This window comes from Camelus dromedarius, chromosome 10 (genome assembly GCF_036321535.1).
Source record: "Camelus dromedarius isolate mCamDro1 chromosome 10, mCamDro1.pat, whole genome shotgun sequence".
Classification (NCBI taxonomy): Eukaryota; Metazoa; Chordata; class Mammalia; order Artiodactyla; family Camelidae; genus Camelus; species Camelus dromedarius.
The window spans coordinates 41,842,695-41,859,360 of NC_087445.1; the positions used below are offsets into that span (position 1 = coordinate 41,842,695).

Below are 16,666 nucleotides of genomic sequence, written 5' to 3' on the forward strand. Positions count from 1 at the left end.
TAAAAATCCTCTCTCTAGGTACATTATTACAATGAAATGTTTGGTGTATGGGAGCCTTTGCTTGAACCCTTAGAAATTGATCAGACTGAGGATTTTAGACCATGGAATCTTGGAATCAAGGTAATTTTGGAGTTTGAAAATATTTTTCAAGTGTTGAGGGTGTCCATACCACACACACTTTAATTTTCATCACAACAGAGTTCAATTATCTCATTATAAGGCTTTCCACATGCTTCCTTGTTTGACCTCTGAGTATTATTTTCAAACCCAGGCCAATGCCTCCTGTGCTCCTCCTGTACAAATAATCATGTAAACATTTATTATATACTGTTCTAAATAATTTACTTTTACTTTAACCCTTACAACAAACCCTTCTGGAAAAGATACAGTTTTAAGCTCCGTTTTAACATGTGGTGGGACTAAAACTATGGAAGTTGAAGGACTTCCATAAAGTAATAGTACCTTCAAGCTGGAAGAGGTGGGATGCAGCACCGGCTCCAGAGTCCCACGCGTAACCACCGGGTTAAAGTGGCTCTAGCACTTCCTTGTAGGTTGTTGTCTGTCCCGAGTTTTCTTTGCTCTCTGAAGGGTGTATGTATAGAAGAAAATATATTGTTTGTTTGAAATATGGTGTGAATTTATGTAATCATACAAATCAGAACCTTTGGTTGGATGAAATTGTGCTTCTGAAGCAAGAGACTGCAGAATTATTAGCGTGTCTCCTCCCTAATAATAATTCAGTCAGTATGCACACACATTTTCCCTGGTTTAAAGCCAGTTAAAGGAACAACGAAGGTGACTGACTAGCTTGGCACATCCAGCATTTTGTACTGGGCCAGTACATTTGATTTTCCACATAATTGAGATAAAGGATGTGGATAAAGGAACTTTGGTGGTTGTTAGGTCAGAATATACATAGGCAGTGGATCTGTGAATCCTAAGAAGAGTCACGTGGTATTGATTCACATAAGGCCATGTTCCTGTTAGCACTGTTCTGCAACTGTTGTTGGACTTTTTAAGTCCCTAGGTTTCTGTTCTTTATTTATGGCATAAGCAATAGACTAAATGACTTTTTTGCTCTAAATTTCCATGTGATATGAAGTAGGTACTTCTCATTTTCATTCAGATGCCACATGAGTTTGGTGATTTTAGGGTTTTTTTTCCCCCCATCTAAATTGTGCCTGCCATTTTAGTGTAACTGGGGAGGAGAATTTTTCTTCTAATACTGCTCCTGTCCAATATGACCTTAGTTGACTGATGTTCAGGTAATTCCAGTAAGGCAGTGGAACTGATAAAATTTATTGCTGTCTGTAATGTTATTGGAATTTGTCTAGTTTTCATTTTCCCTTTGCAAAATGAGTTACGTTGTGCTCCTAAGAAGAAATTTTCCTCATATTTCTATTATTTATTATTTTAGATGAAAAAGAAAGCCAAAAAGGCCATTGTTGAGTCAGGTACTGAAGAAGAAAATTATAAGGTGCCAGAATATAAAACTGTCATCACTATCCATTCAAAAGACCAACTAAACATTACATTATCCAAATGTGGCCTTGTAATGTTAAATAACTTAGTCAAGGTAAGAAAAGAAACTTTATACTAGTCTGAGTTACTCTTTTCTTCTATTGAAAAGTCAGTGGAGTTTTTTATTAACTTAGTTATTTTTCATATATCCATTAGTGTTCTGCAGGTCAATTAATTTTCCACATTTTATTTTATTTTATTTATGGTAACTCCTCCTTATTAGGCATTTACGGAAGCTGCCACTCGATCTTCAGCTGTCTTCATAAGGGATCTAGCACCATTTATGATTTTAAACTCTCTTGGACTTAATATCTCTGTTTCGCCAAGTGAATCTTTTAGCGTACTCAGCGTACCTATGGCAAAATCATACGTGTTGAAAAGCGAGGAGAGTTTAAGTATGGATTATGTCCGAACTAAAGACAATGATCATTTCAATGCAATGACGAGCCTAAGCAGCAAACTCTTCTTCATTCTTCTTAGTAAGTGATAAATTGCCTTCCTCTCCTTCCTAATATGTTGTGAATTTTATTATTATTTCCTTCGCAGGGTGTTTGTTGCTCTTACTATATCTTCGTGTTTCAAACTCTGACTTTCTTTATCCACTGCTTTATTTAGAGCATGTTAATTTACTGCTTTATGTTTTGGAGACGAAAAGTATTAAGTGTCATCCTCAGTTAGCTTTTACAGACTATAGCTATTGGTGGTGGTTTTAATGACTTTTAGTATAACTCAGTAGAATTCCACCATTTTGCAACTGAATAAATTCAGAATAAGGTTTGAATTCATGAAGTGGCACAAGGTAATGGTTTTTGAGTTTGTAAATGTTTTTTATGTTCTACCTATTGAGGTAGAAGTTTTTTCCTTTGTCCTTTATGTGTCTCAGAAGTTTTTCATTTTCATGAGAGATGAAAGTAAATACATTTTAAAATTATCATAGTATGTACTCATTGTGAAGTTAAATATTAAACAGTCCCATACCACTTTCTGACACTCTTTGACATTTAAGTAGTTATGGAAGGTGTTATGGGTAAGAGGTCAGTGACCCATGGTTCTCAGCGAAAGAACTTAAAGGAGACTTTAGAGTCACTGCACACTGCAAGTTTTTATTAGTTGAAGAGACAGAAGAGGGACAGGACCCCTGTGGGCAGTGGAGGGGCTGTATCTGCAGGTAGCAGTAAGGGCTTTTTCATGCCCCCCACCATGGAATTTTTCCAGCTTGCAAGTGTGCATACTCACTCATATCTAGAAATCCCTCGTTTGTACATAGGAAGGAAAAGGAAAGTAGGGTGTAAACCAGGGCACCAGAATATCGGGTTAATCGGTCTTCTTCAAGGTCTTTTTGATTTCTTTGTTTTGAATTCCTCATTCCCCTGCCTGCCTTGCCCTGACTATTCAGTCCCTATCAGAAGGGAGAGGGTTTCAAAAGTTGGACTTGGAAGGGTACTAAAACTGATAGCTAGTACTTTTTCCTAGTCAGGAAATGATTCATAGCGGTGGCTAGGTTTCAGGTGTTGTCCCAGCATTGTCAGTGACTTTTTCTCATCAGTTACTCTTGTTTGTTTTTAAACTAACATTTTCATGGGATTCTGCTGGGGGGGGGAGTGTTATAAAAATATATAATTCACCCTCCCAATACAATATATGTGTGTATATTAGAAAAACTGTATAAAATTTTAATCAAATCTTAGCTATCACAGAGTGTCACAGATTGTTAGAAAAATTTAAAACTAAAAAATTGCAGCTACTTGGTAATTGACTGCCTGGATATATTAGGCTCTGGTTATTATGAAAGCAAACCAGAGGTCAATGTTCTTGTAATTTCTAATAATTTCTCTCATCATTCAGTTATTTTTAAAAGGTTATGCTGTTGTCTTAGGTTAAGCTACCAAATGAGATTTTTTTTCAATTAAAAACTTTGGTAAAATGCTTTGAAGGTTTTAGATAAATGATGTAGAAATGTATTATGGATTCTTTGTATAGGTATCAGTGATAATTATTCATAAGTTTAAGAAATCATTTGATGTTGCTGGCTTATAATGTCTACTTAAAATTAATGTATGATAATTTCTAATAAAAACATTCAAACATATATATTTAATTTAGCACCTGCTAACCACTCTACTGCTGATAAAATCCCTTTAACAAAAGTGGGACGACGACTGTACACTGTAAGACACAGAGAGTCTGGAGTTGAAAGATCTATTGTTTGTCAAATTGATGCAGTGGAAGGAAGTAAGAAGGTAACAATTCGCTCCCCTGTGCAGGTATGGAATGATTCAGTTTTTTGTGATATTTGTGTGGATATTTTGCATATTTGTGTGCTAAGAAAAAAAATTAAAGCAAATTACTACCAAAAGAATATAGACTGTAATAAAAATATAGCTAATATCAAAAAGAATAATCATTATCGGTAATTATACTACTCTAATATGAGCAGTTGTAGAATTTTGTTGAATACACTCATAATTTTTATAGGAATATTTTATAAATTTTTTGGAATATTATTTTGTTAAAAAACTCAACATTTTGTTTTAGGTCTTTGTAGTATGTATTTATCCTTTTGTTTTAATTAGAGAATACAGTGAGAGAAATTTTGTATAGCTTTATTGAGGTTAAATTGATGTACATAAGCTACATATATTTATAGTTGATGAATTTTGACAAAATTACACGTCTGAAACCTTCATCACAATCAAGGTAATAAACATACTTAACACCCCAAAAAGTTTCCCTACCCCCTACTCCATTTCCATGCATCCACTGATATATTCTCATACGTTAGATACACAATACAGCATTTTATATAAATGGAATGAAGTAGGGAATGGAGTCTGGCTTCTTCACTCAACATAATTTTTTATGTCTCAGCTTGTTTGTGTTAATGTTGTTACATCTTGCTGTTGAGTAGTAATCTATCCTATACATACACTAGCACATACCGTTTTGAATGATTTTTTTGTATATAATGTGAGATAAGGTTTGAGGTTCATTTTTTTCCACTTGGCTATTCATTTGTTCCAAACACAATTATCCTTTTTCCATTAAATTGCCTTGACACTTCTGTCAAAAATAAATTGGCCATATTTCTGTGTGTTTATGCTGAGGTCTCTAATCTGTTTATGCCAATACCATACTGTCTTGATTATTACTTTATCTTGAATCTTGCAGTGAGGTAGTACAAGTTGTCCCACTTGGTTCTTTTTCAAAGTTGTTTTAGTTAGCCTAAGTCTTTCCACTTCCATTTAAATTTTAGACTCAGGTTTTCAATTTTTATTTAAAAATTTTGTTAAAATGGGCATTTTTCATATTAATTTTTGATTTTTTTTATTGCTTGTAGAAGTACATTTGGTATTTATATTTACATGTGTTATGCAACCTTACTAGATGTGCGTATTAGTTCTAGTAACTTCTTTATAGGTATGTCTGCAGACAAAAACAGTTTTTACTTATTTTCCAGTCTTAGTGTTCATCATCTTATTTTATTTTTTCTTGCTTGTTGCACTGACTAGAACCTCCAGTACAATTTGAATAGAAATTGTGAAAGCAGATGTTTTTGTCTTGTTCTCAGTCTTAGGAGAACAGTGTTTTCCTCTTTCACCATTAAGTATGTTTTGAGTTGTAGTTTTTTTGTACATGACCCCTTCAGTTCCTAGTTTGTTGAGAGTCCTTATCAGGAATGAATGTTGGATTTTGTCAAATTATTTTTTGTGTTTATTGAGAGGATCTTTAAAAAATTTCTAATATGATGAATTACATTGATTTTAATTATTAATATTAAATAAGATTGATTTTTAATATTAAATCAACCTTGCATTTCTAGGATGAATCTCGTTTGGTCATGAAGTATTAACCTTTTAATGTATTATTGTGTTGGACTGATTTGCTAAATTCATGTTTAGAATTTTTGCATTAATGTTCATGAGAGGCGTTGGTATAGAGTTTCTTATAATGTTTTTCTTGTGTAAATGTTTTCAACCACAGTTTCACTTTAAGGGCTATTTATATTGTCTGGCACTTCTTAGGTGAGCTTTTCTAGTAATTTTATGTCTTTTATGAAATTTAGCAATGAACTGTTTTTTCTTTTTTTTCACTTTTATGTTTTAAGTTACTTTCAGTGGGCATAGCGATTTAGATCGACCATTATTTTTTTCCATTCTTCTAGGATGTTGTTCACTGTTGACTGTATTACCAGAGTCTGCTGTTATTCTTATCTTTGCTTTTTTATGAAATGTGTGATTTTATTTTTTTATACTTTTAAGATTTTTTCCCATTTATTACTGGTTTTAAGCAATTTGATTGGAATGAATCCTAGTCTAGTTTATTTCATATTTCTTGTACTTGGATTTATTAAGCTCTTGAATCTATGGATTTATAGTTTCCATCAACTTTCGAAAAAAATTTTGCCATCATTTCTTCAAATATTCCTTTTGTCTTCCCCCCTCTTCTCTTCTTCAGGGACCACAGTTAGATATATATGTTTGAGTGTTTAAACTTATGCCCACTAATGCTCTGTTCACTTTTTCTTTCAGCTTCCCCCCAATTCTTGTGTTTCTGTTTTGATAGTTTCTATTACATCTTTAGATTCACTTTTCAATGTCTAATCTGCTCTTAATCTCATCCAGTGTATCTTTATGTTAAATTCAGTTTGCATTTTTATTTATATTTCCCATGTCTTTTTATGTATACTCATCTTTCCCCTAACTTTTGAATATATTGAATATAGTTATATAAATGTTTTAATATCCTTGTCTACTAATTCTATCATGTGTATCATTTCTGATTTGTTTCACTTTATTCATTTTCACTTTTTATGGATCATTTTAAAATTCTTTTAATGTGTCTAGTAATTTTTTACTGGATGTCAAAAATTGTGAATTTTACCTTGTTGGCTATTTTATATATATTTATATTCCTTTATATATTCTTTTTATTTTAATTGAAGTATAGTCAGTTTACAATGTTGTGTCAATTTATGGTGTATAACATAATGTTTCAGTCATACATATACAAGAAATATGGAATACTCCACAAATTTGTGTGTCATCCTTGCACAGGGGCCATGCTAATCTTCTCTGTATCATTCCAGTTTTAGTATATGTGCTGCTGAAGCAAACACCTTTATATGTTCTTGAACATAATTCTCCAACACAGTTATGATAGTTGGAAAGTGATCCTCTCAGTGCTTGTTTTAGAACTTTTTAGGTGAACTTCAAGCAGCCTGTAGTCTGGGACTAATTTAGCTCCACTAGTAAAGCACTGTAACCAATACCCTTTGTACTAAACAAGGTTTTACCACTTTGGTTAGTGAGAAAGTGTGGCAGCACCAGAGATTGTTTTGCCTGTCCCTTTTAGGTGGATCTTTACTGAGGCTTAGATAGTATACTCACAAGCATGTGCCAGTCACCACAGAACTGAAGTCTTGGGAACAGGGGACACTCTTAAAATCTCAGGAATTCCTGCTCTGCAACTCTTGCCTCTCCATGCAGCTCTCTCCTCTCTCATACAATGTGCTGTGAGATTAAGCCTCATTGGCTTTCCCAAATTCTCATATATGTCTCTTCAGCTCAGGCAAACTAGGCTCCATTTGACTTCTCCACACAGTAATCTAGAAACTTTCTCGGAAGTAAGAGAGGGTGACAATCTTAGGACTTACATTAGTGGGGTTTTTTTCTTTCTTTTCAGTGCTGCCTTTTGACCAATGTCTGAGAACTATTGCTTAATGTGTGTTTTTCCCCTGTGTTTTGGTTGTTTCAACTCGGGAGGTACATCTGGTCTATATTATTCCATCAGGGATGAAAACAGAAATTCTTGTGTTTAATTTTTGATTTACAATGAACTGTATTAAAAGATGACTGTTGAGCTGCTCCCATTATGGTTGATTATTTTTAAATTTTTTTAGTTTAATGTTAATTTTAAACTTCTTGTAGGTACTTTCATAGAAATGAAAATGTACTCTTCTTTCAAAGAAGTAGAGCAGTTTATCTAGAAATAAAAATATGGTTAAGATTATACATTTATCAATTCTTAGTTCTCAACATGATTTGTATTTTGGCATGATTTTGAAAATATATTTCAGTAAGATATGGAAATAATACAAGAAAATGGTTTTACTAACCAAATTGTTTTTATCCATCCCAAAGATAATTACAAGTGGAGGTTTATCTATAATGGATGTTAATCAAAAAAATGTTATTCTATTATATCAGTGTTGTGTGCTATTCATTGGATGAGATACTGTCGCTTTTCATCCAGTGGGTAGCATACAACAGTGATACAAAAAGGTAGACATTTCCCAGCCTGTGGCTTGTTTTTCACTTTTATCATACAGACATTTAAAATTTTGGTGTAATATTTTTTATGAAATTTTTTCTACTGTTTTTGTCTAAAGGGGAAATTATTCCTTATATCAAGGTCAGGAAGATATCTTATTTTCTTCTAGGATTTTTAAAGTTTTGTTTTGGAGCGTCCTTTTCTATAAAACTGTGGAAACTTTCCTTGTATTTTTTTGGCATAGGTAATTGCATGTTTTGGGGTTTTTTTCTAATTTGTATAAGGAAGATAAATACCGCCTGATAATTCCTATGTTGAGATATTTAAGTGGATTGTTTTTTAAATGTCTTTAGATTCTTAGACTGATGATACTAAATGTTATTTTTCTTTTCCAGATTAGAAATCATTTTTCAATACCACTTTATGTTTATGGAGGGGACGCCTTACTGGGAACGGCTTCACCTGGAAATGAATTTAACATACCATTAGCGTCCTACCGGTGATTTTTTTTTTCTTCATCTTCTTTGTTTGCTCTCAGATCTCTTATATAGACTTTTTAGTTTCTGACTTGGTAGTGATATCTAACATTAAGTGAAATCAAATTTGTCTTGTTAGTATCTCACATAACTTATTAAGGTTCAGCACTCTGAAGATTTTTTTAAAGAATTATTTAATTTAATGTATTTAATTTATATCATAAATTATGTTTTTACTAGTAAATATAAATTACATGTTTGCAATATAACTATTATAGCTGTAATCATATGTATTTAGGATTTTTAAAATAATGTCTAATTGAGCGTGATTGGTGACTTCTGGATTTATACTATTATGAAGTGATTTTTACTTTTCAAGGGTTTTATGATACAATTTTTTTTGAAATTTCTTTAGAAGATGTAAAATATTTTATCTCTGTGTCTGCGTATTTATTAATTGTTCATTGATAGAATTGTAATGTAAACAGAGATACGCAGTTGATCCTTGAACAGCATGTGGTTTAGAGGGCTGACCCCCACACAATCAAAAGTCCACATTCACCTGTCCCTCAGTATCCAAAGAGGATTGTTTCCAGGATCCACTGATGATACGAAAATCCTCAGATGCTCAGATCACATAGTCAGTCCTCCATACCTCCGTGTCCACATCCATGGATTTAACTAACTGCTAATCATCAAGTACTGTATTTGTTAATCTGCTTATGAGTGGACCAACACAGTTCAAACCTGTGTTGTTCAAGGGTCAGCTGTAGAGCACATCAGCCTTAAATATCTAAAGCAATTAGATTAAACTTGATGTAAATATTTATTAAGAAAGGATTATTAAAATTGTAACAATAATGATGGACTAGTCTCATAATTACAGGCTTAATAAAACAAACAAACAAGTATTATCATTCGGGATACTTAATCTGGAATTGAAAGTAATCTCTTTTAGGGATATTGAACTCTAATGGAGAATAAAAACTTCCTCAGAATAAGCATTATAGTCTGTTAAGTACCATTTTAGAATACACACTAGACCTGGACATTTTAGACCTATGCTTCAGAAGGACAGAGCCAAAACTACAAGCAGTGCTTAAATATCTCTTACCTCTGTTTATTCTGACCCATACCTAGGAATTCAAGTTGGGCCCCGAATGCTAAGAAGGAAACCTAGCAGTTTTAGGCTCATGTTTTCAGATAGTAGACCTTCTAACCCTAATGAGTTTTATTCCTTAGTTCAAACTTGCTGAGGGAAAGAATTACACTGTTGAGAGAACAACCACAAAATAGTTGTTTATAGTATATGTTCTAGACAGGATTTGGGGTGGGTTATATAAGACTAGAGTAAAAGTGACATGTAAGATATGTCTTGAAATTTCTCTGAGGAACTTGAAATCCATTTTGTTTTTGGATAATTAAAGTTAGTGGTATTCTGCTTTATTTTTATTAAACTATTGCTGTATGTTTTGTAACTCTGTCCATAGAAAAATTAGGCCATCAAAGTATCTACACTTTTTTGTTCAAGGCTAAGTATTTATTTGTTACATGAGAGTTAATCAGTCTTGATTAGAATCACTAGTGACTAACCAGCTTGGATTTCATATTAAATATCCTTCTAATCCAATGCTTAGATACAGGTACTCTTATATTTAAGACATAAGGTTTTAAATTATCGAATGAGTATCACTCTGTAGAATTTAAATATATTGATTTTTAAATTTAATTCATTTAACAATGATTTATCAGGTGTTTTGGTATGTGTAAGGCACTGCTGTAGGATACCAAGAGGAAGTGGCCTGGCTATTCCCCTTGAAAGACTGATAAATAAATACAGAAGGTAGGAAACAGTAGGTTATAGAAAATCACAGAATGATTTGTAGTTGCAGAAAACTGTGGAAAAGAAAGGGGGTTAATGATTGACTCCTGAGAGAGAGACATGAATTATAGTTAAAATATAATAATGTGGAGATGGGTGGGGAAGGACAATCTTGAGTGGAAGGAAATTGCATGAACAAAGATAAGGAGGCATGAATGAAGCACAAGGTTTGTCCAGGTCTATTAAGAATAAGGGTTTGATTGGAGTGTAGTGTTCATGTTGGAATGTGAAATTTGAACAGTAGTTTAAGTTTACATTGGGATAGTTGCTCCCTCATTTTCTTGTCCCCATTTATATAAATTTTATCTTCATCTTTAATATCTATTTCTTCCTTCTCTCTCAGAACATTTGGTGTTCTGTTTCAAGACCATTCACTCCATGAGCTCTTCTCACTCAGAACCTCTTGCCATTGATCATCTTTCTCTCATGTTTTCTCTTCATTCATTTCTTAACCTTTTCTTTAACCTTGCGTGTTTCTCTAATTCATCTCTTCAGAAAGAAACCTTTTTGAGAAAATTGTCATTTCTGCAAAACACTTAGCAGCCAGTCTAAAGAGTTAACCACACTCTCATGCCCTCCATCTGCCATGCATGTCTATTTTTTGGTATCTGGGTCATGCAGTAGTTACCTTTTAACACTGTATTTCCCACCTCATTGAGATCTCGTTAAGAGTAAAGAATGTCTTTACTCATTTGTGCTTTTTCAGTTTTACCTTCTCAATGGTGAATAATGGGTTCAGTAAATGTCTTGATAATCTGGATGAGTTTGTTGGCGTTAGTTTCACATAGAGGAAAATTTTTAAATTTTTTGAAGCACATTCTAAAGTGTATTGTTTAATCTTTTATGTAGATCACTCCTTTCTCTGAAGCCAGAAGATGAAGACTATCAAATGTGTGAAGGAATTGACTTTGAAGAAATTATGAAAAATGATGGCACTTTTCTAAAGAAGAAATGTAGAGCTATAAACCCTTCTAAAAAGCCATTCATCATTAATATTGTCCCAGAAAAAGATAACTTGACATCTGTGTCAGTGTATTCCGAAGATGGTTGGGATTTACCATACATAATGCATTTGTGGCCACCTATCCTACTCCGAAATCTTCTTCCTTACAAAATTGCCTATTACATAGAGGTATTCTGGAATTTTTTTAGTACCTTCCTGTCTTTGACTTTGTAGCTTTAGTTACTTAAAATTATGAAGAATAAACAGTGTTTTAAAATTCTAATGAAATTTATAGTACTGGTGAACAGACAGTACAGATATTCTTGAAATGCAAAAAGAATGTTTCAATCATGTTGTGAAAAAGAGGATTTAAAAAAATTTTTTTCCACTGCTTTACCTTAAAATCTGATTACTAAGTTGAATATAAATTATATGCACAAATGTGATATGCTATTTTAAAAGTCCTATAGAAAATAGAGATAATTAAGATTGTCTATAATCACATTATCAGAAGGTAGCACTTCTGATGAAGATATCATTTCAGTTATAAAATATTTTTTAATCTTTCCATGTGTGTATATTTCATGCATAATATATTTAAAAGATGGATACTAACTTCTCAACAAGTATGAGAATTAGTATTAAAATAATGGTACTAAACTTATATGGAAAAAACTGATACACTATATTATTCTCATGCTATTTTTCTAAAAGAATTTCGTGCCCTATACAGATGTTTTTTATTTTAAATATTGTTTGTTTTAATATGTTACATCTGATTCCTTCCTGTTGCTATGACAGGAATCTCTTCATCTTAAGATTTTAAGTAAATACTCTATTTGCCATTGCTTATCAAATATAAGAAAGTAATTCATTGTAGTCTATTTGTTTTATTGCAGTCTATTAATTATTAATTATTGAGATTTACTTTATGTTTACACTTTTTTGTTAAGTATTTTTTGGCAGGTAGGAATGGAGGAGCTAACACATCTTTGGTTTAAGAATATTTGTGTTCTTGGCAGATAGCATAGTTGTTAAGAATTTATACTTTGCTCTCAGATAGATTTGAGATTGAATCCTAGTTCTGTCACTTACTAGCTTTATGTCTTTAGGTAAGCTATATAGCTTTCTAAATCATTTGTCCTAGTCCATAAAACGGGGACAGTAATAAAATTTGCATGATTGGGATAGAGGGAAAATCAAATTAAATAATATATGTGAAGGATTTAGCACAGTGCCTGAGAGACACATGGTTACCATTTATTTACCTCGCTAGCACCACCACCAATATTATTCTGTTTTGTGGATTATTAACATGTCAGGTATTGATAACTTAACGTTGTTTTTGCTTTAAGTAATTTAAAATCTTAAGATGAAGAGATTTGTATGTTACAACAAGAGGGAACCAGGTTAGAGATGCTGGAAAAACAGATGAAATACCAAGATATATTATCTATGTTCCATTATCATAGAACTTTTAATTTGATACTTTTAGGTATCACCTTGTTGGCTAGTTTTCAAAGGATATGATCAATTTTTAGATCATTTAGCTATTATATGGAGAAGGCATTAAAAGGGATAAGAGCAATTAGGGGACTCTTAAAGGGAGAAGTCAGAGTAACATAAACTAAGGTAATGAAGTGTGAGTGGAGAGAAATGAAAAGTGTTAAGAGTTATGTAGGATTCAGTATAAACAGTGATTGGAAGTGAGTGATTAGGGATTGTGAAAAACCAAGAATAGGAGTTAGTAGGGATTGCTTATTTTGAATTACTGTAAATTTTCTCATACATTTTTTATTATTTGTATTTTTCAAAACTAAAATTACTAGTGGATAAGGTTTTTTTATGTTTTACTATTTATAGTATTTCATAATCTTCATTAGTTCCAGTGGAATTTCCCATTATGTTATTTAATTTTACTCACAGTAGTCCTTTTAAGTAGATCATTTAGACCATTTTACAAGTATAATAACTCAAATCTCAAAATTTATACAAGTTTACACAGTTGACAGAATTGGAACTTGAACATAAGTCTTTTTCTAATGGAGATATTTCAAAAGCATTTTATATAGCATTTGGAATTATAAAATAGAATATTTTGGCATATTATTCTGAAACATTAAAAAGTTACTGTGTTTTTTTTTTTTTTTATTACAGGGGATTGAAAGTAGAGTTTTTACTCTACATGAAGGCCGCTCATCCCAGATTTGTACTGTACAGTCAGATAAAGCCAGGCTGCATTTAAAATTACTTGACTATCTTAATCATGATTGGAAAAGTGTATATCATATAAAACCTAATCAACAAGATATTAGTTTCATCAGTTTTACTTGTGTCACAGAACTAGAAAAGACTGATTTAGATATTGCTATCCATGTGACTTATAATATTGGCCAGACAGTGATAGCATTTCATAGTCCCTATTGGATGGTCAATAAAACTGGTCGAATGTTACAGTACAAAGCAGATGGAATTCATCGAAAGCATCCACCTGATTATAAAAAGCCAGTTCTCTTTTCTTTTCAGCCAAAGCACTTTTTTAATAACAATAAGGTACGTGAAATTTTTTTTAACTTTCATGCTTCTTTAGCTACTTATCACTCCTTTTTAGTTTTTAGTGTTCTGAAGAATAAAATATTATGAAACAGGTAGAATAAACATTTGTGAAATATTTGAGGTTAAAAGATTAGACTTTAATATAGGGAAAGGTTTAGTGCATTAACAATGTGGTATTAGTTTAGGCTAAAAAGCAAAAAATGTTTCAGCTTAGGTGGGAATTTGTAAAGGTCCCTAAATTCTAATATATTTAAAATATTTGTTTCTAGGTTCAGCTTATGGTAACCGATAGTGAATTGTCAGATCAGTTTTCAATTGATACTGTTGGTAGTCATGGAGCTGTTAAATGTAAAGGCCCGAAAATGGAATATCAAGTGAGTTCATTCTATGCTCATTAAGAAAGTTTTATTTAACTCTTTTGACTACTTAATTTTTATAAGAAGACTGATATGATAACAGTTTTTGAAATGTTAATATTTTTTCCTTAGGTTGGTGTCACTATAGACCTTAGCAGTTTTAACATTACCAGAATTGTCACATTTACCCCTCTTTTTTTAATTGAAAACAAAAGCAAATATCGGATATCAGTGGCTGAAGAGGGAAGTGATAAATGGCTCTCTGTTGATTTGGAGCAGGTGGGTAGATGAATTTCAAAAATATACCTCTTGATTTTAATTTTTCCTTGAAGTTAGATACCTGAAATCACTACATAATGTTTTAACTCTCCACCCCTACCTCTCAGTTTTGTTTCAGTTCCATGGACATTTGAGTATTTATTTGTGCCAGAATAAATCAAATAAATAAACTGTTTAAATGTTAAAAACCAAACCTTGTCGTCTAGGAATGCATTGCTTGCTAAGAGAGATAGACATTTAATAATCACTACCCAAGTGGGGTTAAATATAGCATAGAAGCCTGGATAAAGTATAAATGTAGTAAAGAGAAGGCAATTATTTATTCTTTCCAGGAAACTGGTTGGAATGCCTTTATAGAGTAAGTTAAGCCAAATATTTTAAGAAGATAATACTGACTCAGGAATGAAATTTTGATTCTGCTCTATCTAGTGCTTAGGTCTCTGGTAAGAGCTTTCTGAAAGATGGCCTGAGGTTGACAGAATATTTTATTTCCAAAGAAATATTATTCTAAATATGATAGGATTATAAGAAGTGTTTGCTGTTTTTATTCATTGTGCCTTTTTGCTTTGAAACCATCCTTCTGGAATCATTATTCCTGATGTACATCCTTTAGAATTTACTTTAGAGCTGATTTGGAGGTAAATATCATCAGTTTGTGTTTATCCATAAAAGTTTTAGTCATCATCTTTGTTTTATGATACTTTTCTTGATAATCAGTTCTAATTTTTTTTTAACACATTGTAGCTTTTATTCTGGCTTCCATTTTTGTTGAGAATTCTGCCATGACTCTTAGAGATCATCTTTCCTTTTTCTCTAGCTGCCTTCACAGTTTTCTCTCTGTCTTTGGTGTTCTGCAGTCACAGTGCTTTTTGTCTGCATGTGGCTTTCTTTCATACATCCTACTTAAGACGCTTTATTCCTAATCTGTGGAGTAATTTATTTCACACCTTCTGTAAAATTTGCAGCTGTTTTCTCTTTAAATACTGCCTCTCCTCTTTTCTTCCATTTCCTCCTCCTGGGCCTTAAACCAGACTTGTTCTAGACCTTTATATTCTATCTTCATATATTGTAATATCTTTTTTATGTTTTATATTTTTTGCCTCTTTGCTGCATTCTGGATAAATTCTACATAAATATTTTTCATAAATTTTCACTTTTCCTGTATCTAAACTACTGGATTAGCTTGAGCCTTCAGCTGACTTTTTTATTTGAATAGTTATATTTTTCATTTCCATAAGTTCCACCTTTTTTCAAATCTGCCTGTTCATTTATTCTTTCAACGAGTATGTATTGTGTACTCCTTATGTGCCTTGCGATGCATTTTTTAACAAAAACACAAGTCCCTGTCCTTGTGTAGTTTACATTTCAATGGGAGTGTGGGGAAACATTAAATTGGTAATACCATACAATTAATAAAATATATAGCATGTTGAAAGGTGACAAGTCTGATGGGGGAAAAGGAAATAAAACAGACTAACGTGTATTAAGAGTTCTAACGAGCAAGGGGTGGACTATAGTTTTATATAAGGTGGTCAGGACTCATTGAGGTTGCATTTGAACAAACTTGGAGAAAATATGAGAGGTACACTTGGCAAAAGCGTGGCTGAGCTGGAGCTGCTCTGGCAGGTGCAGGAATAGCTGATTAAGACAGCAAGCCAAAGTGAAAGTACAAGTCAAGACTTGAATCACTTGCTGCAGTAGTGTAAGTAAGAGGCTGAAGTGAAGAAAGCACCAAGCCCTCCTGTACCGTTTTTCCTATGAAACAGCATTAGTTAGGGGTTAGGTGGATCAGTGGGGTTGTGTCACTGTCAAGGGAACAAAAAGCTCTTACTGTTTTATGGATCGGGAGGATGGAGGAAAACAAGTGGAAACAGTTAGGAGTAGAAAAGTACTGAGCAGCAGGTCAGAGTAGAGAAAAAGCGTCTTCAAGTTCCCCCTGCCCCCCTTGATAAAGAGGCCTTGCAGAGGTTCCCAAGGAAGGCCTCTGCCAAAGGCCCTGATGAAGCGGCCCCTGAACGAACGTGCCTGTGGTAGCACACAGGTATTTGTAAGGTCATACGAGATGCAGTGCACTGGCTGTGCCCCTAGTCTGGTACGGGTAGGGCAGCTTTGTCCTGTGAAATCTGCCAGATAAAGATAAAGCCTTTCTAATTGTCAGTGGTCTGAAAAATTACACATAGGTTTTTAGCCAAGAGCTGGACCCCTCAGGAGGGTGAATATCTGGGGAAAGAGCATTAAAGACAAAGGATCAGCCAGCGTAGATGTACCCTAAAGTGGAAGAATATTTGGCATGTTTGAGGATAGCAAAAGAGGCCAATATTATTGGAGAGGGAAAGGCCTAACAGTGATAAAGGGTAATCATGCAGAACTTTGTGACCCATTA

General features: G+C 33.0%; 1 protein-coding gene and 1 non-coding gene across 6 annotated transcripts in view; one reads left to right on the plus strand and one right to left on the minus strand.

Moving 5' to 3' along the window:
- VPS13A (vacuolar protein sorting 13 homolog A) overlaps positions 1-16,666 on the plus strand; it is a 197,336-nt gene that overhangs the window by 124,556 nt on the left and 56,114 nt on the right. For all 5 annotated transcript variants that reach the window (XR_010382701.1, XR_010382700.1, XM_010978070.3 and 2 more), the window contains exons 42-50: positions 19-120; positions 1,418-1,576; positions 1,745-2,000; positions 3,625-3,785; positions 8,187-8,290; positions 10,999-11,281; positions 13,250-13,645; positions 13,918-14,022; positions 14,137-14,283. Coding sequence is in view for 3 of the 5 variants with exons in the window: in XM_010978070.3 (XP_010976372.1) it covers positions 19-120; positions 1,418-1,576; positions 1,745-2,000; positions 3,625-3,785; positions 8,187-8,290; positions 10,999-11,281; positions 13,250-13,645; positions 13,918-14,022; positions 14,137-14,283 (1,713 nt within the window). In the remaining 2 variants the exon portion in view is untranslated. The remainder of the gene's footprint in view (positions 1-18; positions 121-1,417; positions 1,577-1,744; positions 2,001-3,624; positions 3,786-8,186; positions 8,291-10,998; positions 11,282-13,249; positions 13,646-13,917; positions 14,023-14,136; positions 14,284-16,666) is intronic.
- LOC116152803 (U6 spliceosomal RNA) lies at positions 6,531-6,637 on the minus strand. The gene has a single exon (XR_004136509.1). It is a non-coding gene; the product is annotated as a U6 spliceosomal RNA (small nuclear RNA).